At 40.8% G+C, this 25,295-nt stretch overlaps 1 protein-coding gene across 1 annotated transcript in view; it reads left to right on the forward strand.

Annotated features, from left to right (window-relative positions):
* Positions 1 to 25,295, forward strand: part of ADAMTS19 (ADAM metallopeptidase with thrombospondin type 1 motif 19) — a 279,664-nt gene that overhangs the window by 131,851 nt on the left and 122,518 nt on the right. The window contains exon 8 of the mRNA XM_073344873.1: positions 17,114 to 17,219. Within this exon, the coding sequence (XP_073200974.1) occupies positions 17,114 to 17,219 (106 nt within the window). The remainder of the gene's footprint in view (positions 1 to 17,113; positions 17,220 to 25,295) is intronic.

The following is a 25,295-nucleotide window of genomic DNA, read 5'->3' on the forward strand; positions in this document are numbered from 1 at the left end:
ACACTTCCAGGCTGGAGTTTCCCCAAAACGTCTCCTCTGGAGTGCTCAGCCCCTCTTACTGTAGCGCCCACAAAACCATATCAAGTTCACTGCTCCTTTAAAGAGACAGTACACATTAGCTTATTAATTGAACTGGGGTTAACACACCCTTCCCTTCAATCACAGTGCTGAGCTGATTTATAGTAAAAGTAAAACATGTTTATTAACATAAGGACATACCTTTATCAAGTTTAAGTGATACCAAGTAGAAGTAATAGGGATAGAGATGGTTACAAGCAAACCAAAGTGAAAATACACTAAGGCTGAAACTCAACTTAACAACTCTTTTGGGACAAAGTTTTCTAACCATGATCATTCTTCCAGCATGGCTAGCTAGTCCCCTTAGCCAGGATCCAAACACAGAGTTCAAAGTGCTTGGTTTCTTTGTTTCACCAAGTGAAGGATAAAATAGGGGTTCTCTCCTGTTCTTTTTATAGTCCAGGAAACCTTTGAAAGGTATTTTTTGAAGTGTATCTCCAGATGAAGTTCCTTTCCCCTACTGGGTGTAGACACTATGCTGTCTGGTGAAGATGGAAGTTTGAGATTTTTACAATGCAAATGTTCTTCCTGCAATCTCTGATTCAAAAGACAGTCCGCTGTCTTTGTCCACACCTGATATGGGGTGTTGGCTCCTTTTCTTTGTTGGGAAAAACCTGTTCATCAACTTCTCCTAACATGCCTAGTTTAAACACATTTTAGTTACACATTTGCAGCACTACTTTATAATGCTCTGTATGTTAACCATATATACATCAAAGAATATTAACGATCAACGAGTTATTCATTTTCCAAAGACCTGTTACAGGACATCTTTTAAATAAATATCAGGACAACAGTGTGTGAGGTGTTTCAAGCTGGTCAAGCCAGCTGAGTTTTACTGTTACCTAACTGGAAGCCCCACACCAATTGGATTTGGAGTGCTCCTAGGGCCACAATAGCCAAAGCAAACAGATACACATGGACATTTATCATGTTCTTTCTTTATTGCAGTGGTTTTTCTTTTTTTTAAAATACATTTTCTAATAAAACATTAACCCATGTCTGCTCTGTATCCTATATCACTTATTGTAGAGCAAAGGTTTGCCCCGTGTTCTTGGACAAAATCCCCATCTTCATCCTTTATTGAGTGTTGTGCACTGCTTGTCTGCCCTGCACTTCAGAGTGGCTGCATTTCAGTGGAGTGTTACAATATGTATGGTTTGTGAAACTATCTCAGAATCTTTAGGTCAAAAGATGCTATGTACATGGAGAAATAATATTTTAACAAAATAAATATTAACAATTTTAGTAAATTTACAAAAATGGAACAATGATTATGTAAAGTTAACTTAGAAAAATACCAAATGACAAGCCCAAATGGTATGAATATGCAGTGTACATGTGTTAATAATAAATTTCTTAGTTTTCTTGGATGGATGATATAGAAGGCAATAGGCACTTGTGGAACCTACTCTTTCCCACGGTTTTGCATCTCAGTCAAAAGTGGCAACCTTGATTGATGGGTAGCATCCCAGAGAGCTTCATAGTAAAAGAGCCTTCACTATTGACAATGTAAGTCCTGCCATAAGGAACACTTAAAATGCAAATCCAAAGTTTGTCAATAAGAACTGGTGCTGCAAGCTTTATTTTAGGTGTTATGTGAACACAACCCTTCAGGTTCTGTAATCAGGGATTGGCAATGGAACAAGTGCAGCTAACTGGTTCTCTTAGGTTCAGATGAGACTGAAACTTTATGTAAAGCCTGAACCTTATCAGTGGTAGAGACACTGTCTGGCTTCATTAGTCCTATAGTTGAGCAGGCACTACCAAACTCTTTGGTTCAGGATGGTGCCATATGCACTTTGTGCGTTTCTTTTGGCAGGCCATCATCGTCTTCCCCAATCTGCAAATGTTTTTCTAGAGGACAAGAGGTTCTCATGCCCAAAACAGAGCATCAGAAACTGTGAAACTCCCAGGAGTGTTGCATTGGCTCGAAATAAGTACAGATGGTAGCACTCCACATGAAGTCCATTATGAAGTCAAAGAATAGATCCTGGAGCTTGATGTTCAATTAGTACAGAGACTCTGGGGCACTTATGACTAGAAGGTACCCAGGTGAGCAAATAGCATCTGCCTCATTTCATGGAACTTTCTCGGACCTAGGTTCATGTTTACAGATTAGGAAAAAATTCAAATTGATTTCCAGCAAGATTGTGTTTCAGCCTAAACCATTTTGCACAGCTATGTCTCCAAATAGAGCTGATCAGAATTTTTTTTGGGGAAAAAAATCAAGCAGTGGGCAAAAAATTAATTGAAAATTTGGCCTTTCTTAGAAAAGAGAACTTTTTGTAAAATATCATATTTTTAAAATTTTCTGGTTTACAAGAACTTTTGAAAATTTTCTATTGAAACTAAATAAAAACATTTAGCCCTTTACTTTGCACTTCACACATGGGGCCATTCTGTTTGTTCAGTGTTTGTATATGTAGTTTTTAACAATTTTTATAAACTATGGAGATTCTCAGGGGAGGAAACATACCATGGAGTTAAGTTTGCACATATAATATAAATCAAAGAAATACAGAGTTAAGGTTACACTTACAAGAAACATTTTAAGTGGAAATGCATGGTTATGGAAGCCAGACAACCGTAACTCTGCACTGTGGTCTTCTGGCCTATAGCTTCTGATGGCACAATGAATTAGATGTTGGGTAAGTGATGTAGCCACTCTATTGAGCACATCCATCCACCGTCAAGATGATAAAGAGAACAGTCCAAAACCACATGGAACACTGTTTGCTCTTGAGCTCCACGGGGGCAGGATGGGGAGCTCAAAAAGCCCCAATGATAAAACTGTAAATTAAACTGTCCATGCGCACAATGTATCCTATTTTAACAAAGGAGGATTTTTTGGTTCTCATGGTTGTTCTGAGGGGCATGTGCAAGCTTATCCGGAGAGACTAGGGGATGCAGATCTAAGTTGTCTATCTGCCAAGAAATGCGCCATCGATCCAAAGTCTAGTCGTGCATCACCTGCTACTGCTACTCCTCAGAAAGGTCATGTCTGATGTACTGTCTGAGAGGCACAAATATTTCAGAAAAGGAGTATCTTGTATTTAGCCTGCATTTTTAATGCATCTTTAAGACAAAATTGTACAGGTAAGCTGTCGTGGTAATTAGCTGTGCACAATAATGTGGCCAGAGCCCTGCCTTCACACTTAATCGCTGGGGTAGCAATGCCGGCCAGGACCAAAAGGGTGGAGATTGGAATTGTCTGCATTGCGCCAGTGATGGTTGTTGAGTCCAACTTGCCACAGTGATGACTGGAGCCCTATCCTGCCATGCAGTATTTGGCATTGGCGAATGCCCGTGAGGTTGCAGGTCAGCACCCAATTAGTTGCTGGTAAACCTGTGGAGGGAGTGTGACACTCAGTTGGATTTTAGCATGTATCTTCTTGATGTGTTGTCAAAAGGGCAGGGATTGGTCAAGCTTTATACCCTGTGACAAAGCTCCAAGCCTGTATTGGTGGGTCCCACACTTCCAGGCGGATTCAGTGGCCTCAGAAGCTTGCTAAGGCCCTCAATATGACCTCCCTTTTTCAGAATAGTGGCAAAGGTCACAGCTTATTGAGCTACTTTCATCACAGGTCAGTATGGGTGGTGGGAAGGTGGAATACCCCCAGCCTCTGTTGCTCCTTAGAGCTCAGTAGGCGCAGTTTGGCCTCCTGCCTGGACCAAGTCTGGTTCCCCTCTCAAGGGGATCTCTGTAGAGCAGGGGTCGGCAACCTATGGCACGCGTGCCAAAGACGGCACATGAGACAATTTTTAATGGCACACTGCTGTCTGCCAGGGACAGCAGCGTGCAATTAAAAATCCTGCCCAGCCTGGCCCACTCTTCTCCGCCCACTGCTTTCTCCTTGCAGGGCAGGCAAGCTTTCCCCTCCCCCGCCTCTTCCCCCAGCATGCAGGGTTCCTGCCCCTCCTTCTCTCCCTTGCTGCGGCCGATCAGCTGATGGCCCTTGCTACGGAGCGGGAGAGGGAAAAGCGGAGCCACAGCGCGCCCTCTGCTCCGGCAACCTTAGGGAAGGGGGTGAAATCGGCATATCCCCTCCAGCCCTCTGCCGTGAGCCGCTCAGGGCAGGGGGCTGGGAGCACCCCCACGACCCCAGCCCACACCTCCAGCCCTCTGCCCTGACCCCTGCACCCTCCCTCACACACCCCCAGCCCTCTGCCCTGACACTGAACCCTCCACACCCCCAGTCCTGACCCCTGCACCTCCCTCACACAGCCCCAGCCCTCTGCCCTGATCCATGAATCCCCCCACACCCCCCAGCCCTGTGCCCTCACCCCTGCACCCCCACAACCTCAGCCCTGACTTCTGCACCCCCCCACACATACCCCCCACACCCCATGCCCTGACTCTTGCACTCCCCACATCCACATCCCCACCCCCACCTTGAGCACCAAACGGGAGCTCCTGCACACACCCATATTCCCACCTGCACCGCTCGCACCAAATGGGAGCTGCCCAGGTAAGCACTCCACACCCAAACTGTCTGCCCAACGCTGAGCCCCCTCCCTCATTCTAGCTCCTGGCCAGACCCTGCACCCCAGCCTGCTCCTTCACTCCCAGCCCTCTTCTCAGTGCACTCCCACCCTCATCTCAGTGCAGAGAGAGGAAGAGAATGGGCCAGAACCAGGGAGAAAATAGGTACCTACTCTATGTGGACAGGGCTGGGACCCCAGACTGGCAGCGGGCTGAGTGGGGCCAGCAGCCAGGACCCTGGCTGGCGGGAGCCGGCGGATGGAACCCCAGACCGGCAGCGGTCTGAGCCGCTCAGCCCACTGCTGGTCTGGGGTCCTGGCTGCCGGCCCCTTGCCAGCCAGGGTCCGGGCCGCAGGCCCCGCTCAGCCCACTGCCGGCCTAGGTGAATGGAACCTCAGGCCGGCAGTGGGCTGAGCAGGCCAGCAGTGTAAAATTAGCATTTTAATTTAATTTTAAATGAAGCTTCTTAAACATTTTGAAAACCTTGTTTACATACAACAATAGTTTAGTTATATAATATATAGACTTATAGAGAGAGACCTTCTAAAAAAAACCATTAAAATGTAGTATTGGCACGCAAAACCTTAAATTAAAGTGAATAAATGAAGACTCGCACACCACTTCTAAAAGGTTGCTGACCCCTGCTGTTGAGCACGGGGGGACCTGATCCCACTCTCTACTCCGGGTTCTAGCCCAATGACCCTAATAGTAACAGTTGTTGGCGGCTTTCCCTTCACCACTGACGCTGCTTTGATTCCCTGGACCACTTCCCCGTGGTCCCTTTTCCTAGCTTCACCCTTACCTCAAGGTTCAGCAATGCTTCCTCTCCTCTCCTCCAGCTCCTTTCACCTGGGTTTCTCTTTAGAGAATTGGAAAGGAGACCTTTTATGCATTATAAGTGGGACCTTAATTGGGTCCAGCTGTCTCCATTGGCAGCCTAACGGCCTTAACTGACCCTTTGCCCGTTAACTGAGGTCAGGTGCCGGCATTAGCCTAATGACCTTAACTGGTTAAATTGGCATCAGGTGTCTTGACTGGCCTGGAGTAGCCTTTGTTTGGCTATCCAGGGAACAGGGACCTGCTCATTCTGAGGCTGATATACCCGCCTTCCACTACTCTCTTATATCCTTCTGGTCGAGTCCGTCACACCCCAGATAAGTAAGGTCTGGTTCAAAAATGATTGGCTTATTTGTTCAGAAGGACCTGCAGCTGTTGATGAGCTAACTAGTTGTGAGATGAGAGCAAGATGATACTGTTTTTAGCTTGTTTAGTTTCATTCACCACTTTGAAAAGTATTTAGCCAAGGTGTCAAGGTCAGATGACAGGCTGGAATCCAGCTCCTTATGGCTGTTGCCACACAGACATCATCAGCATACACAAACTTAGTTTCTCAGGAGGTCGGTAGGCCAGTTGTATATATTAAAGGGCATCAGAGCAAGTACAGATTGGTGTGGGAGTCTGTTGTTCATATGGTGGGGGCAACTCAAACCATCTCCACACTTGATGATCACTGTTCTGTTAGAAATCATCTGCATAATAAACTTTACATGTTTCTTGTGTGCAACAATTGAGTAAAATTTTAGGACTAATCCACAGTTACAAACTGCGTCGTATGCCAATGAAAGATCAACAAAAACAGGTTTCTGCCTGTTTCAAAAGCATCCTCAATAAGAGATGTCAGTTTAATCACTTGATCTTCAGCACTAATGCCTGGTCAGAACCCTGCCTGGTCATGATGTAACTGTGAGACAACAGTAATTTAAGTACCAGTTTCTTGAGCAGCGTAAAAGTGATGCTGATCAGAGCAATTGTGCTTTAGTTCTTCAGGTCATCTGGCATCCTTCTAGGCTTAAGGAGTGCGACTACATCTGACCTTCGCCAGACCTTTGGAACTTTACAGCATTACAGACAAGTATCATAGGGTCATAGTGGAAAGTCACAACAGGATGAGCTCATGTGATGCAGGAACTCCCCATGGATATTTTCAAGCCCAGGAGCTTTGTAAGGTTTTAAGAAAGAAATCACTGATTCCAATTCCTGCCTATTGAATGGCTGGGATAAACTGGAGTCGGCTGAGGGGGCAGGCCGAATTTTTCTGATAGCAGACAATTCCTTCAGATCATGATCTCTGTGATTAATAGTTGGCTGTTGGATACCACAGCATTTGTTGTGGCATGTGTAGGGCATTTAGGGATCACCTCTGCCTAAAGGAAATGAAGAAGGCCCAAACCCCTACGACCTGAGTGTATGAAGTCCAGTCTTTCAACACATTTCTTGTCTCTTAATACTACAACATTACATATTAGCGGTTTCTTCTAATATATTAGCGGCTTGTTTTGTCCCTTCAGGCTAAGCACACTGTCTTTTTTTTTCATAGAGGTTGTCACAGACATCAAGCTGGCAGGAGATAGATGCTCTACAAAAAGCATGTGGAATCAACTTTCGAGCTGCTCTTAAAGTCTCACAGAAGAAGTTGTAAGCAGCGTTCACATCATCAGCCATTTGCCATGACTCCCTGACTATGAGGTGCCTGTTGGATTCTTTTCTGAAGCAATCCTAATTGACAAGCTGAAAGTTCCTTTTCTTGCTTGGGTTTATTATGGCCAGTGCTTTCTCTAGCACTGTTATGACTGTGAAAAGGAAATGTTGGAATTTCCACGTGTACGCTGAGAGGGAAAATGGAGCATCTACAGAAATGAAAACAAGATCTGGGGATCACTTAGTACCCTAAAGGGCTGAGTGGATGAGACTGCTTCGGATCATAAAGGCAGGATAGATTGGCAGCACTTGCATGGTCAAGGAGCATTTCACCATGAGGAGACTCAGCAGCATTGTGGACATTAATATCAGGGCAATTGAAGTCACCACATACCACTGTGGGATATGGAACAAGAGAGAGCAGAAGGTGTTTCCACTGTTCAGAAGAGGGGCAGTAAATATTTATCCGATTTACGCCATTTACAAATATGACATGCCAGGCGATCTTGTTATCTTCCTTAGATTGTCCAGATTTCACATAGGTGCAAATTCTAAACTGTTGATGATAGTTGGAAGCTTCAATCTGATAGCCTCTGGTCTGTAATAGAGATTCCTTGGTGGAATGTGTTTCCTGAAGCATATTAGCAGGTAACTGCTGAAGACCATCGTGCTTAGGGGTAGAAAATCCCTTTTATATTCAGCAGTAAGATATTTAAAGAGTTGATGGCCAAGTTGTCAGGGTTGGTCCCTCCATCCTGGAGGATTAATAGAGGATGCCAATGTGAAGCCTCCTGACATGTCCCTGTCCCTTGTAGAGATACTATGGGGCAGGGAGGGCAGAACCAAGACCCTCCATGGCTTAAAAATCAGTTTAATCTAACCTGGGACCACAAACACTAAAATGCTTTAATCATGATTGTATGGTCTCACTACAAAGCAGGGTTAATGGTTGTTTGGTGCCTTAACTGCACATCTCTTAACATGTTTGGCTTTCATTTAAGTGTAAACTTAACTCTGAATTTCTTGCTTGGTTTTGGTATAATTGCTATATCCGCTATTTACCTTAAGTTACCTATTCATACTCTCAGCCTTAACTGTGTCTCAACTTAGTTTTGTTTTGGAATTCTATAGGGCTTTGATCCAACAAAGCACTTAAGAGTGTACTTTACTTTAAATGTGTGAATAATCCCAACGTAGTCAAAGGGCCTTGACCATGTGTTCAAAGTTAAGCACATACATAAGTGCTTTGCTGGCTTGGGGTCTGTCTACTATAGGGTGTTTTGTACCTTTTTTTCTGAAGCATCTGATTCTAGTAACTGCAGGAGCACTGTGTTAAACTAGATGGATCACTGATCTAAACCAGTATGGAAATTCCTATGTTTCTAAGATAAGTATTTTAGTAGAAAGAGGTCCACATAAAAGATAGATAATGTTTCCTCTGATTTTCTGGCTGTTCCCATGCCATTGCCACAGGCATAAAGTTGAGGTTTTTTGGATGACTTTAGCATTTGCATATTTTCACACACTTTAGGATTTTGTTTTAAGAAAACTGCATTCTTCGAGTAGTATCACTATGGGTGCTCCACTTCAGGTCCGCATGTGCCTCTTGAGCTTTCAATTGGAGATTTCTAGCTAGCACTGACCATTCAGCCCACACATACACCCTAGGCTTCCTTGTGGCAGACACTGAGGCTATGCAGGGGTGCATGGGTGAGCTGCTGTCTGTTCCTCCTCTACTGCCCCAGCCCGCAATGGAAACCTAGCACGTCCATCTAGAGCGTACTCGACATTCTCTCTTTTCTTTTTTTCTCAAAGTTAGTTAGTTTATAGCTGTAGGTTAATGTTTAGTACAGTTAGTTTTAGCGCAGAGGATCATTTTTGCCTTCTTTTTTCTTCAGGAGACTTGTCATCTCCTAGCAGGGTATTCCTGGTTCACCAGGCTTCAAATGCTGCCTCTCTTTCTGAGAGGCTATACCAGTGAGCAATGGACACTCCAAGTCTGTCCGTTGCCTGGGGAAGCCCCAAGTCTCCCACAGGTGTTCCTTCTGTTTGGCCCTTAAGTCTAGGGCTACAAAGGACAGGGAGATAGCTCAGACTACTGGCTATGGAAGGCTCCCTGCAACCACCCTCTGAGCCAAGTTAGGAGGACCCTCCACCCCAGTACATCCATCCCTGGATAGATCCAACACCCCATCAACCTTGGGGCCTGGGAAGCCTTGGAGTTCTAAGGACAGAAAGAAAGGGAAGTTTTTGGAGCCCACTGTGAAGACTCTCAGAAAGAGGAGCATGGTCTCTCACTTAAAGGAGTCAGCTCCAAAAAAAACCAGGTGCCCATCGACGTCCTTGGTCTCCAAGGGTACTATTGAGAACAGGGACTGTTCCTCCAGTACTGGTGGGCCCGCAAAGCCTTGGAGCGCTAAGAACAGAAAGTATGGCTTTGGTAGGGCACCTATACTCTCCACCACTAAGGAGGGTAAGCACAAGATACCATCGAGTTCAGCCCAGCCACTGGCACCCAAGTATCCCGTTCAGCTGTCATGCACTTTAACCTAGCCACTTTAACTGATGTAATCAGTTCAGCCAGGGGTACCAGCTGTGCAAACAGAATCCTTTGGCACCAAGCAAGCATCTGTGCCTGACATCTACAATGCCTGCAGTACACCCATCATTGTTGGTAACGTCAACTCTGGCTATGGCAACCTCGACTACGGTGTTGGTACACAGGTCCTTTTCGGAACCACAAGAGTTCTGATACATGAGGGATCTCTCAGTGTCAGATGAACCAGAGTCCCTGTTGTCATTTGGTACTGAGCATCTCTTGGTATTGAGACTTCAGTCTCTAAGTGGACATTCCATGGTACAGAACTCTCCTCTCCTCAGTGGCTGCCCTCCAACCCCGTGCCATGGGAGGATGTGGAGGAAGAGGATTCCCAATCGGTCCCCTCGATTTTCAGTGAGGGGTTCTCCTACATACCTCTTTGGAAATCGGCCTTCACGCGGGGAAGACCTTGCTGGTCACTGAAAGTGGTGGAACAAGCCTTGTATGCCACCCTGCACTTCCTTAGGGACACCTGCAAAGGCCACATTGGGACCTGTGGGCTGCCTATCAACAGTAATTTAATGGACCACCAGTACTGTCCCTCAGGGAGACCAGGATTTCACATACAGAGCAGGTTACCATTGGTTCAAATAGAGATCTTATGAGATGGTTGAGAACTAGGTTGAGATCCCAAGACAGGGTGGGGTGTCTGATGTGGGGGAAGAGATTATCTGGACTCTTTAACAATTCTGTATGATACTGGGTGAGCACAAACCAGGGGATGAAAGGTCGATATGGCAGCCAGGTGTACCTTGACTAAACTGGTGGATAATCCGGATGTCTGTAGATCCAGCAAGTAATCTAGGATGAGGGAAAGGGGAACTGATTCCGGCCAGGGGTAACAAAAGCCAGACCAATAGATTAATCTCTTCCATTTCTTTGTTCAAGTTCAAGACATAGACTCTCAGGGCTTGGAGTTTGATTGCTTCTGCAATCAATCCACGGCAGGTGATTTCTTCTTAAAGGATAATCCCTTTTGTGGGCAGAGTTTTTCTGTCTAGACCCTCATATGATCGTTGTTTACTCATTGTAGCTACTTTTTAACCACCAAAACTCTCAATATCAAATTTTGAATAGCATGGGGTTCTGATCAAGCTTAATTGACCTGGTTCCATGGAACCCACCAAAAGTAGGCCAAATGTCAGTGTGTCTCAGTGGGTCACAACTGAGAATACCAAATTAAGGACAAGCTGCTGAGAAATGGGGCAGAGACACCCCAAAACTGGTGGTTATTTTTCTATAAGATATACCTAACCAGCAACAAAAGTAAACTTCTGTCTCACCACACTGGCTAACAAGAAGTCAGAAATGCAGCCTCCTCACATATTCCAGTTCTGAATTCAACACCCAGACAGTAGACTGAATGATGAGTGGTTCTTTATAACCAATTTCATCAAACAGAGGGTTCTTTTGATCCCAAAGGTCACATACCCAGGTTAATATATAACTCAGATCTTACCCAATAATCACGCTGTTGCCGATCCTTTAGTATCTAATAACTAAAGGTTTATTTATAGAAAGAAAGAAAGAGAAAGGAAGGAGTGAGAATTAAAATTGGTTAAAGGAATCAAATACGTACAGTAATTTCAAGGTTCTAGGATCAGGATTGAAGCAGTGATAGTATAAACTGCTGATTTGTTAAGTCTCTGGTTTCTCCAAAATCATTGGAAGTTCCTCAGTCCCTTGGTTAGAATGCTCCCATTAGTATAAGTTCATAGTCCAGAGATCAGATCAGGAAAGAGACCAAATGGAAATGTTTCCAGGGACTTTTATAGTTTATGTCCTGTGGAGGGAAACTCACTGTTTCAAACAAAGCCATCAGTCCAGTTTGTGGAAAAATACAGGTAACAAGATGGAGTTTAGGGTTGCATGATTTAGTCACATGCCCTTGCATGATTCGCTGATTCATAACAGAGGCCATTACCCATACTCTAGTGAAAACATTCACATGAAAGTCCGTCGGGGGGATAGGCTTCTTCCATGGTCCATTGTGTTTGTTGATGAGCCATCAACTTGAATATTCCATTCACAATGTGTTGGCCAGAGTGGGTGCAAATTACCCTATGGGTGATACCACAGGAGCAAACACATTTGAAATACAGGTACATAGTCAATATTCATAACTTCAGATTCAAAAATGATATGTGCATACAAATAGGATAATCCTATTCAGCAAACCATAACTTTCCATTGACACCTTAACTGATGCACTCTATACAAGATTTGTTGTGATTATTTAACAGTGGTAGCAACAATGATCTACATGGTCATATTTTAATCACATAACATCGTATCATGTATCAGTATTTTTTTTTCTGAAACCTCACAGTTCAGAAAAATCCTATTTCTATCCCTGGATGTTAGAAGGGCCTTCTACCTGGATAAGACTAAGCAGATTAGGAGATTGCCTAGACTCTTCATATACTTTGCAGGTAGAGCTAAGGGAGCTCCTATTTCTGTTGAATGACTTTTGAAATGGATATTAGATTGCATTTCTGTTATAAGTGTGCAGGTGCTCAGCCCTTCCTTCTCCCTGCATTGAGTGAGCATGCATTCAAGCAGATTATAGGCAACATTTGCTGCATTTTGGAACAATGTTCCAGTATCAGAGATATGTAGAGACACTACTTGGACTTCTGTCCATATATTTTTCAAAGCATTATTCCCTGCTCCCTGCCATCAGATTTGATGAGGCACTTGCATCTGCGGTACTATCTTCAGTTCTGAACCCTATTCCAAAGCTCCCCCCCTGCTTCTGGGGATACTGCTCAGAAATCAGCTGAAGTGGAGAACTCATAGGGACACTATTCAAAAAAGAAGGAAATGTTACTCACTCTGTTCCGTAACTGTAGTTCTTTGAGATGTGTGTCTTAGAGCTTGACTACTCATCCTCCTTTCCCTCTACTTCAGCTGTTCCCTAGGGGATAACTGAGAAGAGAAGAAATTGAGGGCAGTTGGCCAGTGCACCCCTATATAGCCTCAGTTTCTGCCATGAGGTGGCATAAGGCACATGAGGGAGCCAAATGGACACTGCTAGCTAGAAATCTCTGATCGAAGGCTCACGAGGCACATATGATCTGAATTGGAGCACCCAGAGGGTCATACATCTCAAAGAACTACAGTTACTGCACAGGATGAGTGACATTTCCCTCTCTTAGGATGCTTGTCCCCCTGCTAGAATCTTTCAACCCAAACTCCAGGCCAATAGTTTTTTGTATTGCATGAGACCAGGAGTATTAAAACATTATTAAAAAATGACTCAGGCTTTTAATTATACACTGAACATGGGAGCAGCATGTTTTTTTTCCACACTTCACCAATGGATGGATCTCTGGGGTTGTGGGTGCCTCAGTCTCCATATTAATTGAATCCTTTGTCTCACCATGAACACTGTCTGCAATTATACTTACTACTGCTAGTTTTATTCATGGTTTTATGATGTGGACACTTGTCCGCTAGTAACTGGGCAAAAACAGTTGATAACTTTTTGATACTTTACCTACCAGAGCTAGTCCACACTCATGCAAAATAATAGAGGTGTTTGCCTCCCAAAGATACACTAGAAGATTCTGTACTGGGGACATGTATTATTGTACTAAGACTCTTTTTTAACACAAAATATAAGGTAGTATATTTACTGCTACCATATGAAATATCATTAACCATATAAATAGTAGACAAAATAAAATGAAAACAATATTCATTTTCTGAAACAATCCATTTTATTGACTGTGCACTTATTAATTCACAAAATGTGATATTTCATTATAGCTGTACTGCAAATTAGTGAAGTTCTACTGCATTTAGTAATTCTGTATTTAATTATCCTAAAAAGCATCTTTGATCATCCACAGCTTAAGAGAATTTTCAATACTGTTTCTTGTTCTGACATATGTAACCGTCAATGTTTCTTTTAGGCTTTTTTCTTAGACATGGAATTGGGTTGTTTTTAAAATTGTATGAGATGCTACCACTGAGTTCAAGTAAGACTTTTCAAGAACAAAGTTCATTAATTTGAAGTTGTGTGGAAAGCCCACAGGTTTCAGTGGGGATACTTTAATCATAACAAAAGAGCAATTGTTCAGAGTTTGTTGGGTTGTTTGGTTTTTTTTTGGTTTTTGAGTAGATTTAACCTTGGAGCAATTCCAGCTGTGTTAATAAGCCACAGGAAACTGCAGTGAACATATATATATATATATATATATATATATATATATATATATATATATATATATATATGTATGTATGTATATATGAAGAAACTCTTTTTTACCTAAGGAAACTGCAGTGAGTGTGTGTGTGTGTGTGAAGCAAGAGTAGCTGCTTACCAAAGCCAGTTTTTTTCCTTACACATGAAATTAATAACCATGGACAAGACATGAAACTAGTTCTTGATTAGTAGTTGGCTGATTTATATCCAGTAGCTAGTGTTTGATGTGGCTTTCATGTATAAGGTCAACTTTGTTTAATAAAGAATAAAGCATTAATTGTATATGTGCTTTTGGCTGTATCTAGAATCAGAATCTAATTTAATGTAAATAGAATGCAGGCTTCTCATTCCAAGTGTTAGACCCTAGAAGATTAACAGTAATCAATGCATTTATAAGAACTATGTGTACAGAGAAGCCTTGGTTATGTAAATTGATATTTATTGTTTGTAATGAGTACTACTGGTTATAATTTCTTCCTTGCAATAGATATGGAACCTATCAAAGGATTTACCTGTTCAGTGCTATATCATGCCTGTGAGAGCCAGTAGAATACTAAGGGGAACTAGCAACTATAGCGATCAAGCAGTGTTGGAGGGAAGCATTAAGCCTATATAAGGAACATCATAATTTTAGAGGAGAGGAGCTGCCTAGAATAGAATCATAGAATATCAGGGTTGGAAGGGACCTCAGGAGGTCATCTAGTCCAACCCCCTGCTCAAAGCAGGACTGATCCCCAATTAAATCATCTCAGCCAGGGCTTTGTCAAGCCTGACCTTAAAAATATCTAAGGAAGGAGATTCCACCACCTCCCTAGGTAACGCATTCCAGTGTTTCACCACCCTCCTAGTGAAAAAGTTTTTCCTAATATCCAACCTAAATCTCCCCCACTGCAACTTGAGACCATTACTCCTTGTTCTGTCATCTGCTACCACTGAGAACAGTCTAGATCCATCCTCTTTGGAACCCCCTTTCAGGTAGTTGAAAGCAGCTATCAAATCCCCCCTCATTCTTCTCTTCTGCAGACTAAACAATCCCAGTTCCCTCAGCCTCTCCTCATAACTCATGTGTTCCAGTCCCCTAATCATTTTTGTTGCCCTCCGCTGGACTCTTTCCAATTTTTTCACATCCTTCTTGTAGTGTGGGGCCCAAAACTGGACACAGTACTCCAGATGAGGCCTCACCAGTGTCAAATAGAGGGGAACAATCACATCCCTCGATCTGCGGCAATGCCCCTACTTATACATCCCAAAATGCCATTGGCCTTCTTGGCAACAAGGGCACACTGTTAACTCATATCCAGCTTCTCGTCCACTGTAAGAACTGCTGGTCCACTGTAAGAACTGCTGCCAAGCCATTCGGTCCTTAGTCTGTAGCGGTGCATTGGATTCTTCCATCCTAAGTTTAGGACTCTGCACTTGTCCTTGTTGAACCTCATCAGATTTCTTTTGGCCCAATCCTCCAATTTGTCTAGGTCCCTCTGTATCCTATCCCTGCCCTCCAGCATATCTACCTCTCCTCCCAGTTTAGTGTCACCTAAGGCATCTCTTTCCCTTTTCTCATTTGCTTTGCTGCTCTGCCCACTGGCAGGAAAGGCTGGGAGTCTCAAACTCCTCAACCAGTCACCAGTTACTTCTGCCACATCCAGACTTCACCACCCAGAGAAGAATCGAGAGCTTTCTCTACTTTTAAGCCAACACATTGTATTTATGTTCCATTTAGTGGGGGTGTGAGAAAGGCATGTTGTGGAAAACCTTCAGGGACATCTCACTTTCTTGTGCAAACAAAGCCCATAGAGAGGGCTTTCCCAATGTAAAATAACATTTCACAGTGTAACACAGTTGCCTTTTTTGTTATGTCTACAGTGAGAAGTTAGGTAATTCTCTTACCTTTCTTCTAGCATTGCTCCATTGGTGCTGACACTAGTGGGAACACTAGTATAGACTAGCCCCCAGACAATTTTACCACTGTATTGTCCAAACCTAGTCAGAGCAGTGATGTGGGTATTGCCTAAAATTCCCAGTGTAAATAAGAAAAGGAATATTTGTGGCACCTTAGAGACTAACCAATTTATTTGAGCATAAGCTTTCGTGAGCTACAGCTCACTTCATCGGATGCATACTGTGGAAACTGCAGTGAGGATGTTTTTATACACACAGATCATGAAAAAAGGGTGTTTATCACTTCAAAAGGTTTTCTCTTCCCCCACCCCACTCTCCTGCTGGTAATAGCTTATCTAAAGTGTAGATAAGGCCTTTCTGTTTGCAGGCTGACAAGTTAAAATATTTGGACTTCATCCTATGAGATGTACATTTAGAAGGCTAATTAAGACTAAATTCCAAATGCTTCTAGCCATTTAATTGTATCAGAAACATCCAACAAATATGTTGATCCAGAGGGCGCCATTTCTTTGAAGGGATGTTCGATATGAAATAGGCTGTACATTTGGAATATGTAAATAATCAAATAGACTGCTTAAACCAAGATCTTCAAAAATAGGAGCCTAAAATCCTAGGTTCTTAAATAAACGATCTCAGTCAAATGAAGCTGCTTGGTGCTCAGCATTTTGCAATATTAGATCATTTATTTAGGAGCCTAATCATGGACTTGAGTGTCTAACATTTAGGCTCCTGTTTTTGAAAACCTAGGGTTTAGATCATATGCTTGATACTGTCCTTGGCATTTATGATAAATGTGATGGTTAGACTGCTGTCTATTAAGGATTGTTATAGTTTTATGGAATTTGAGGTTTCCTGTAAAAACTCGTCTTCCTTTCTAACTTGTGCACTGAACTCCATATTGGTGCTTAAAAAATTAGTAAGTCCTAATGTTAAAATGAAAGAGTAGAAACTGAAGAACAGAAAATAAAACTAAAATCTATTAGCAAAAAAAATTGCGCAGATTTGTGGATAAAATTATCAGATTTGTATTGCCTTTTTTAACAATATGCTGTTCAAATTTTACTGTATCATACCTTATTTAAATACATTACATTGTTTGGGAACAAATTTTGTGCACACTATATAGTAAATGAGCGATATTGTCACTATCCTGATCTTCTCTTCTCCCTTCTATGCTATTGATGCTAAATTCACTAATTGCGAATTGTCTTTAATAAGTTTATAAATAGTATAGGGCAGGTACATCCCTATGTGTTAGTTCAGCATCAGCACAATAGGGCCGCAATCCAGGGCCATAATGTAAATATAAATAATAAATAATACTCATAATGATTAATCCTGGTGTGGTGGTTGTGTTTCCTAGGTATAGCATATTTGAGTGGAATGTGCAGTGAAAAAAGAAAATGTATTATTGCAGAGGACAATGGTCTGAATCTCGCATTTACCATTGCCCATGAGATGGGTCACAAGTAAGTACATGAAAGAAAACAAAGATCCCTAACTTTTGTTGACATGTATTATTCCAGACTCTAAATTTAATTTTAATTTTAATACAGGAGTTTATCACATAACACAAGAGCTTTGGTTTTGTATGTGTTCTTGTTTTTTAATTAAGGAAGGCTATTACTTATGACTTATGATAAGTGTAAGGAAATTCATTTTTTTCGTTAAAATTGACATAATTTGTCAATATAGCACATAAGTCAAGAAAACAATTACATCTTTGAATGGCACATTAGTCATTCTATATATACAATAATTCATTAGAACATTTGGAAGATCTAATTTAATCTGGGGAAAAGACAGGTGTCTCCTGAACTTGTTTTGGGGATTGTGGTACTATGCATCAAATGCAGCTCTGACTAATATTGCCAAAAAACATGTAATGAAATCATAAGTTGACTGAGATTTTATTGAGTTTGCCAGTCTCAAAATAGTTCCTTGAAAATCATAAGGGTCATCAAAACACTAGCTTCCCTCCATCCCAAACAGCAAAAGATTGTGCTGAAGCTGAAGATGTAAATTCTTTACAACAAGATGATGTTCTTATTGGCTAGAAGGAGAGTAGGGAGTGCTAAGGAGTAAACTTAATACAAAAAAGCAGTATGCTGCCCAAACAAATTAGATATCAAACCAAATCAAGAATTCACTGCTTGATCTCCCCACCCTTCAAAAAAGAATAAATAAGTCAGTGCTTTACAAGTTTAAATTTTACTGGGGGAGAATCTCCTGTATGCATCCTCAATATTTGATACAAGTTTATCAATTAGGTCAATGTTTTAAGAAGCAGCTTCAGTTTTTGAGACCATCATTTCTGGAGGCTCTGCACCAGACATCTCCATCTGAGCTCTTGCATTTGCCATTGACTTCAGCTGGAACTGTGAGCTCTCAGCACCTCTGAAAATTAGGTGTCTCAAGATGGGCACTGTAAATTGGAAGCCACTTTTGAACATTTTAATCATACTGTCTAGAGAACTGAGATCCCACTATCTAATACTGAAGAAGAAAGTCAATACTAAATGAGATTTTTGGTTTTAAGGATAGCCTCTCCCGGTGAATTAGAGATGAACAATTTCTATGAACTCATGGAGGATGGTGAGGAGAGTTACAGGGATGTTCATTCCAGGTGAATCCCTGCCAGAGAAATAATTTAAGGCCACTAAATTCCTTAAACTTTAAAAAATTAAGTAGAAATAAATGCTTTCCTTTAAATTAATTTTTGGATACCTGCTGTTTATAGAAAGGAATTCTCAGAGAAAATCCAATTAAATGTAAGGCAAAACAAGAAAACCCACCACCTGTTTGTAGATGACAATGAAAACCGTCCACTGTTATAAAATGCATAAATAAATAAACTTTATGAGCTCCTTTTGGCAAGATTTTTCAAAGAGCACATTTAGCACACAGGGCATTAAGTACAAACAAGTATGCTTGCAAAAACTTTTGGCAATATTTTCAGAACTGGAATTGAAGTGCCTTATGCAAGTGAAAATAATTAATACTTTAATTTTTGTGCATTTGTTTTTGCACATCAAACTCCTTAAATGTATATTCTGTGCTTTGGAATGGATTTCTGTCTGACCTATATGCAGACCTAATTGTAAGCTCCTAATAGAACAACTCTGCAGAGCTGTGGAGCATTTAAGAGTATTTTCTCAGTTACCTACTTTGATATGTCCCCAAAATGCTCATAACCTGCTGTGCATAATTGTAAATACATATTAGTGTACTTATGGCTCTGTAGTCATGGTTGAATATACTGTTATTTTTGTTATTAATGTTATTTTTGTGCCCTCCATTGAGCACACTCAAGGGAGTTTCTACATGTAGCTTTCACAGTTCCCTATGGATACATTTTGAACATCATTCTATTGAACAATGATAATCTAGAGATTTTTTTTGGTGGAGGTTGGTGTAGAGGTGGAGGTAAGGAGAGTGGTGGGAGGGGGATTAGTTTACAAGCATAAAGTGGAATGGGATGAGGAAAGGAAAAACGAGTGAGAGAAAAACGAGAAATGTAAGGGAATGAGGAAGGAAGGGATATTAGCTGCTCAGATACTATAATAAGAACGGAGATGGATAAATAGGAAGGAGATGGATAAATAGCGGAAGGAGAGAGGTTCATTGAGGAAACCATAAACAAGGCTGGCAGCAGAGGAACAGAGTATGAAGAGGGCAAAGGTGTACAGCCAATTAGCATAGTTTGTTCCATTCAAACCTGTCTAATTTTTGTATCATAGCATGGAATATATATGTTTTGTGTCTAAATTACAAATTGAAATATATATAACGTCTTTTACTCTACTAATAAATAACACGTCTCTATAGCGTGATAAGAAAAATACTTTTTATGTGTTGTGCAGTTTTGCTGCAGCTCTTTAGATGTGAGGAGTGAGCCAAGTTCAGTCCTCATAAAGCTCAAAACATGTTTCAGAAATCTGTAGCTAAAATACTCTACTAATATAAATGGCTTTAGCCTTGTAAAAAATCTTAAGGTGATTTTTATAAACAGTTTTTCAAGTTAAAATCCTGATTGTTTCCTGCAGAAATAAATTTAGACCTGAAACATTCCAGAATTCTTTAGGAACAAAAGCCACATGGAAGTACCAGACAGTACATGCTACAGATGGTTATCTTTGGTGTTACTCAATTACTGAGGTGTTTCACTATATTACAGTTTGTCTGCAAATGCCTTGACGCAGTAATGCATGTTTTCCCCCATGTGGGAACCACAACCTCTTATTCATGCTCTTGGTTCTATTAAAAGATACAGTGAAATTTGAGATTAGTGGAATCAACATGGATTATCTTCTTTCATTCACATTTTGAATTGCTTGTTTTAGGTTTTACCAGTTTCAGTCTTCCCCACTCAATTAGTTACATTATTATTAAAATGAGATTATGGCTTTTCAGCTTCTATTTTCCATTTGGATAAATTTAACTGCTGCTTTGTTACTTGAGTTGATCAGTAAATTAGTGGCTAATAGGAGTTCTACATTTGTTGGCCTACAAGGCTCAAGATCTGACACTGCTTGCCATCTACAAGGGCTTCATCTTGATTTTGGAGGTAAAATATCCTGTTACTGTATTTGTGGAACTTAATCTTTGTGCTTCTGTTTCATACCTTCCTACTACCCCTTTCTCTTACTTAGAACTTGCCCTGTGTGTTCTTCCATTTCATTTGTAGTGTTTTTATAATAATTTGAAGAAACCCTCTTATAGTGGGAAACACTTGTTTGTTTGTTTGTTTATTTATTTATTTATTACAGTATGCCGAGAGGACATAACTAAGATTGGAGCCTCGTTGTTCCAGTCTCTGTACAAGTATAAACTGAAGAGCTTAAAATCTAAATAAATAATATATAATAGCACTTAGCACAATTTGGGAGCCATATAAATAATTGGAAGCATGCACTGGGTATCATCCAATGTCTATATAGCTGGGAAATTAATTCTTAAAAGAGCTTTCTCTGGTCACACCTTCCTTATAGAATGCTATTATAAATGTACCCAGCCTTGTTTTTAACATTTTAAAGCTGATCACAGAATACAGGTTACTTACCCAAGTGAAACATTTTGTACCAATGTGTTAAAATAGCTGTCTCCAGAAAATGATAGACCACAAAGCCAGATATCTGATACAACCATACCTATATAGGGGCACAGAAAGCTGAGTAGTAGCTCGAGGATCTCTCTGACTGTGTTCCTGCTTCCTGCTTCTATGGGTCCATTGGACCTACACTCCTGAGCATGTCCCTGGCTGTGAATTCCTCAGCAATGAGGAAGCTACTGGGGAAATATTATGTATCTGGCTGCAGGAGGGGATGATGTAAGTATTCTGGCCCTGACTGATCTGCTCATTACCTCCTCCTTACCCCCACAGAGCCCTCCAGGAGTTTAGGGGGAGTAGTGGAATACTTCTGTGCAAGTGGTGGACACATACATCCCTTTTCCTGTGGAGATCCTTGCATAGAGGACCCCTCAATGCAAAGATCACAAGGACACAATTTGGCCCCTAGTTACTAATTTCACCTTGATGGTAACTTCCTTTATGCTTTCCAACACAAAAATCTGTTTTAAAGCATTTTAGTAAGAAATCCATATTAGGATTAAACAATTAAGATCAGCATTAATACTTCTATTAATAGAGTCCATGCCTGGCTTCCTGAAAGCATAATTTAGATGAGGAATCAATTATTTCAATTTCTCACACTGCTTTTATTTCCCATTTCCTTAGTAGTCACTGTACTTCAGAATGTGTCTTGTTAAGTAAGATGATTCACTTGTAGCAGCATCACTATTCTCTCAAGTCACAAAGCCAAAAGTGTTCAATCAAGGTGCCTAAAGCTCTCCTTCACAATCCATATTTAGGTACCTAAATAGAAGTGGCCTGATTTCAAAGGTGCTGTCCCCTTGATTTCCATGGGAGATGGGGTTACTCAGTACCTCTGGAAACCAAGATACTTCTGTTTAGGCACCTGAATATGGATTTCGAAACTAAAGTTTATTGCCCAAAGTTTGAAAAACACTGCTACAGTATAGAACGTGTGATTTTTTTTAAAGGAGAAAGAAAAGGAGTACTTGTGGCACCTTAGAGACTAACCAATTTATTTGAGCATAAGCTTTCGTGAACTACAGCTCACTTCATCGGATGCATACTGTGGAAAGTGCAGAAGATCTTTTATACACACAAAGCATGAAAAAATACCTCCCCCCACCCCACTCTCCTGCTGGCAATAGCTTATCTAAAGTGATCACTCTCCTTACAATGTGTATGATAATCAAGTTGGGCCATTTCCAGCACAAATCCAGGGTTTAACAAGAACGTCTGAGGAGGGGGGGGGTTAGGAAAAAACAAGGGGAAATAGGTTACCTTGCATAATGACTTAGCCACTCCCAGTCTCTATTCAAGCCTAAGTTAATTGTATCCAATTTGCAAATGAATTCCAATTCAGCAGTTTATCGCTGGAGTCTGGATTTGAAGGTTTTTTGTTGAAGAATTGAAACTTTCATGTCTGTAATCGCGTGACCAGAGAGATTGAAGTGTTCTCCGACTGGTTTATGAATGTTATAATTCTTGACATCTGATTTGTGTCCATATATTCTTTTACGTAGAGACTGTCCAGTTTGACCAATGTACATGGCAGAGGGGCATTGCTGGCACATGATGGCATATATCACATTGGTGGATGTGCAGGTGAACGAGCCTCTGATAGCGTGGCTGATGTTATTAGGCCCTGTGATGGTGTCCCCTGAATAGATATGTGGGCACAGTTGGCAACGGGCTTTGTTGCAAGGATAGATTCCTGGGTTAGTGGTTCTGTTGTGTGGTATGTGGTTGCTGGTGAGTATTTGCTTCAGGTTGGGAGGCTGTCTGTAGGCAAGGACTGGCCTGTCTCCCAGGATTTGTGAGAGTGTTGGGTCATCCTTCAGGATAGGTTGTAGATCCTTAATAATGCGTTGGAGGGGTTTTAGTTGTGGGCCGTCACCCAACTGAAGGGGCTGAAGGTGACAGCCCCCAACTAAAACCCCTTGTAACCTATTTCCCCTTGTTTTTTCCTAACCCCGCCCCCTCCTCAGACGTTCTTGTTAAACCCTGGATTTGTGCTGGAAATGGCCCACCTTGATTATCATACACATTGTAAAAGAGAGTGATCACTTTAGATAAGCTATTGCCAGCAGGAGAGTGAGGGAGGTATTTTTTCATGCTTTGTGTGTATAAAAGATCTTCTACACTTTCCACAGTATGCATCCGATGAAGTGAACTGTAGCTCACGAAAGCTTATGCTCAAATAAATTGGTTAGTCTCTAAGGTGCCACAAGTACTCCTTTTCTTTTTGCGAATACAGACTAACACGGCTGTTACTCTGAAACCTTTTTAAAGGAGAATTTTCTGCTAACTACAGAACATAATGCTAAGAAAATAGCTTATATACATACGTCTATAACAGTATTGTTAGCAGTTAACATTCTTTTGTGCTGTCTTCAGGTTTGCAATGTTGTGGGTCAATTTTGAGGTCAATCATCACATAGCACAGTCATGCTTTTATATTATTTTTAACACACTCTGGGCTATCTTTTTTGTACAGTAGCTAGAAGCTTTTATTTCTACAAGAAACACTATTTAATCTGCTAAGATTATCCATGTGTAAGCAAGAGAACAGTTTTGGATCAACTCCTCATAACAAAGAAGATACCATACTTCACTTGCTTCTTTATTAAATGGTTATTCTATTGAATTGGCAAAACACATAAGCAGCATAGAGAATTTTCCTTTTATTTATTACATAGAGACTGACTTTGATCACAGACTGGTTTTACATTAGGGTAGTTCCACTGGTTTCAACAGATACTCTTAATTTATACTGGTATAATAAGAACAGAATTAGATACATTGAAAAACTATATTGAAAGCAAATTTGTTTTTATTTTTCTTAATTTCTTTATTTAAGGTTAATTACAAGACACCCTATTCCAAGGTCTAAGCTCCCTGACAAGACATCAAAAATCCATCCCATCCATAATAATAAAATAAAAACAATGGCAAAATAATGGTAGATCCCACAAAAAGCAGCCAGTCAGCCAAAAACAGCAAAGTATCCCATCCCTCAAGTTTCCAAAGACCCCATCATTCACCCTGCTCACCTCAGCTTTCTTCTGAGACATTTTCAAGAAGATGTATACATTAAAGATCAACAGATTTAGGTATTTTGGATCAAAAGTAGGTGACAGAGTTTCAAAATCATGGAGCCATGCTGATAAACACTAGCTGAGAATTTTTGCCTGGCAAAATTAGTATAGAACACCAAACATTCAAATGGTTTGGGAAAGGTTTTCAGAAGATACATTTACAAATAGGGATTTTAGAGATGGATCCAATTTATCTTGAGGTTTTTGTTTTCACTTTCTGGTTGGCTGCAAACTGAAAGCCGAATGCCCTTGTTAGAATTTTCAAAATCACAAAAACTAATTTGTTGTGTTCAAGTTCTAAGAACAGGCACATTTTCAGAGAGCATCTTATTTTATCCAAGCATATTTTTCCCTAATGGCAACTTACACTGATGAGTTCTGTGAAGACAGACAGACAGCTAGGGGAAGAGAGAGCTCTGGAAGAAATACAGTACAAAAACTAGCCAGAGTGAAGAATCTACTCTTGACAGGCTTTGTGCATCTAAATCCCCCAGCCCCTCAGAAATGCTTTGTCCACATTTCGTTAGCAAGTTTAAAAAATGTAAAATCATTCAAAATTTAAAAGATTAAGCAAATAGGTAAAATATTCAATTTTCCGTCCTGTGTTTGAGTAATGCACTACAAGATGATTCTTTAATTAATATCACTTTGGAGCAGTGTCTTGGAAACATAGTGTCCAATATGTGGAAAACACTTTATGTAATGCATAACTTTAGTAAATATTTAAAAACATTTCAGACAATTGTGAGAAAGTTGACAAAAGATTGTGTAAATTAATGTCAATGTTTTTCATTAATAAACAGAATTAGCCTTCTTGTTGGCAATTCAATGAATATCTGATGCCTCAAAGTTTCCTTTTCCTAATTACATATTTTTTTCATTTGATCACATGGTATAGTTCAGTGATGATTCTTGGCATAGAACTGAGTACATAAACCTTAGACATAACTATTTATCTTGAAATACTGCAGTTTGCAGTATTTGCCTTTAGCCTCTTCTTTGTTGTTGCTGCCCACTTGCCCTGTATTAGATACATGGCCTCTTGGTGGATTTTTAAATTTAAATTATTTGTTTCATTTTATTAAGTTAAATAAAACGATCACAGCAAAGTTTGAAACTATTTGTATTACCCATATATGCTTCAGTCTAGGGCCCAGACTGTATACTCCAGCAGAGTTACACATGGGAGGAATCAGAAGGAGAAAGGATCACTTTGTGAAGGTTCATATTATGAAGTTTTCTTAATTTTTTTAAGGGGCTTTTGCAGGGAGGAATTATAGTGGGGCACTCCTCTCCCCACATAGATTTGGTTTCTTCAGGCTTTTCCTGTGACAGCACTTGTTCTTTTCTCCTCC

Source organism: Lepidochelys kempii, chromosome 5 (genome assembly GCF_965140265.1).
Source record: "Lepidochelys kempii isolate rLepKem1 chromosome 5, rLepKem1.hap2, whole genome shotgun sequence".
Classification (NCBI taxonomy): domain Eukaryota; kingdom Metazoa; phylum Chordata; order Testudines; family Cheloniidae; genus Lepidochelys; species Lepidochelys kempii.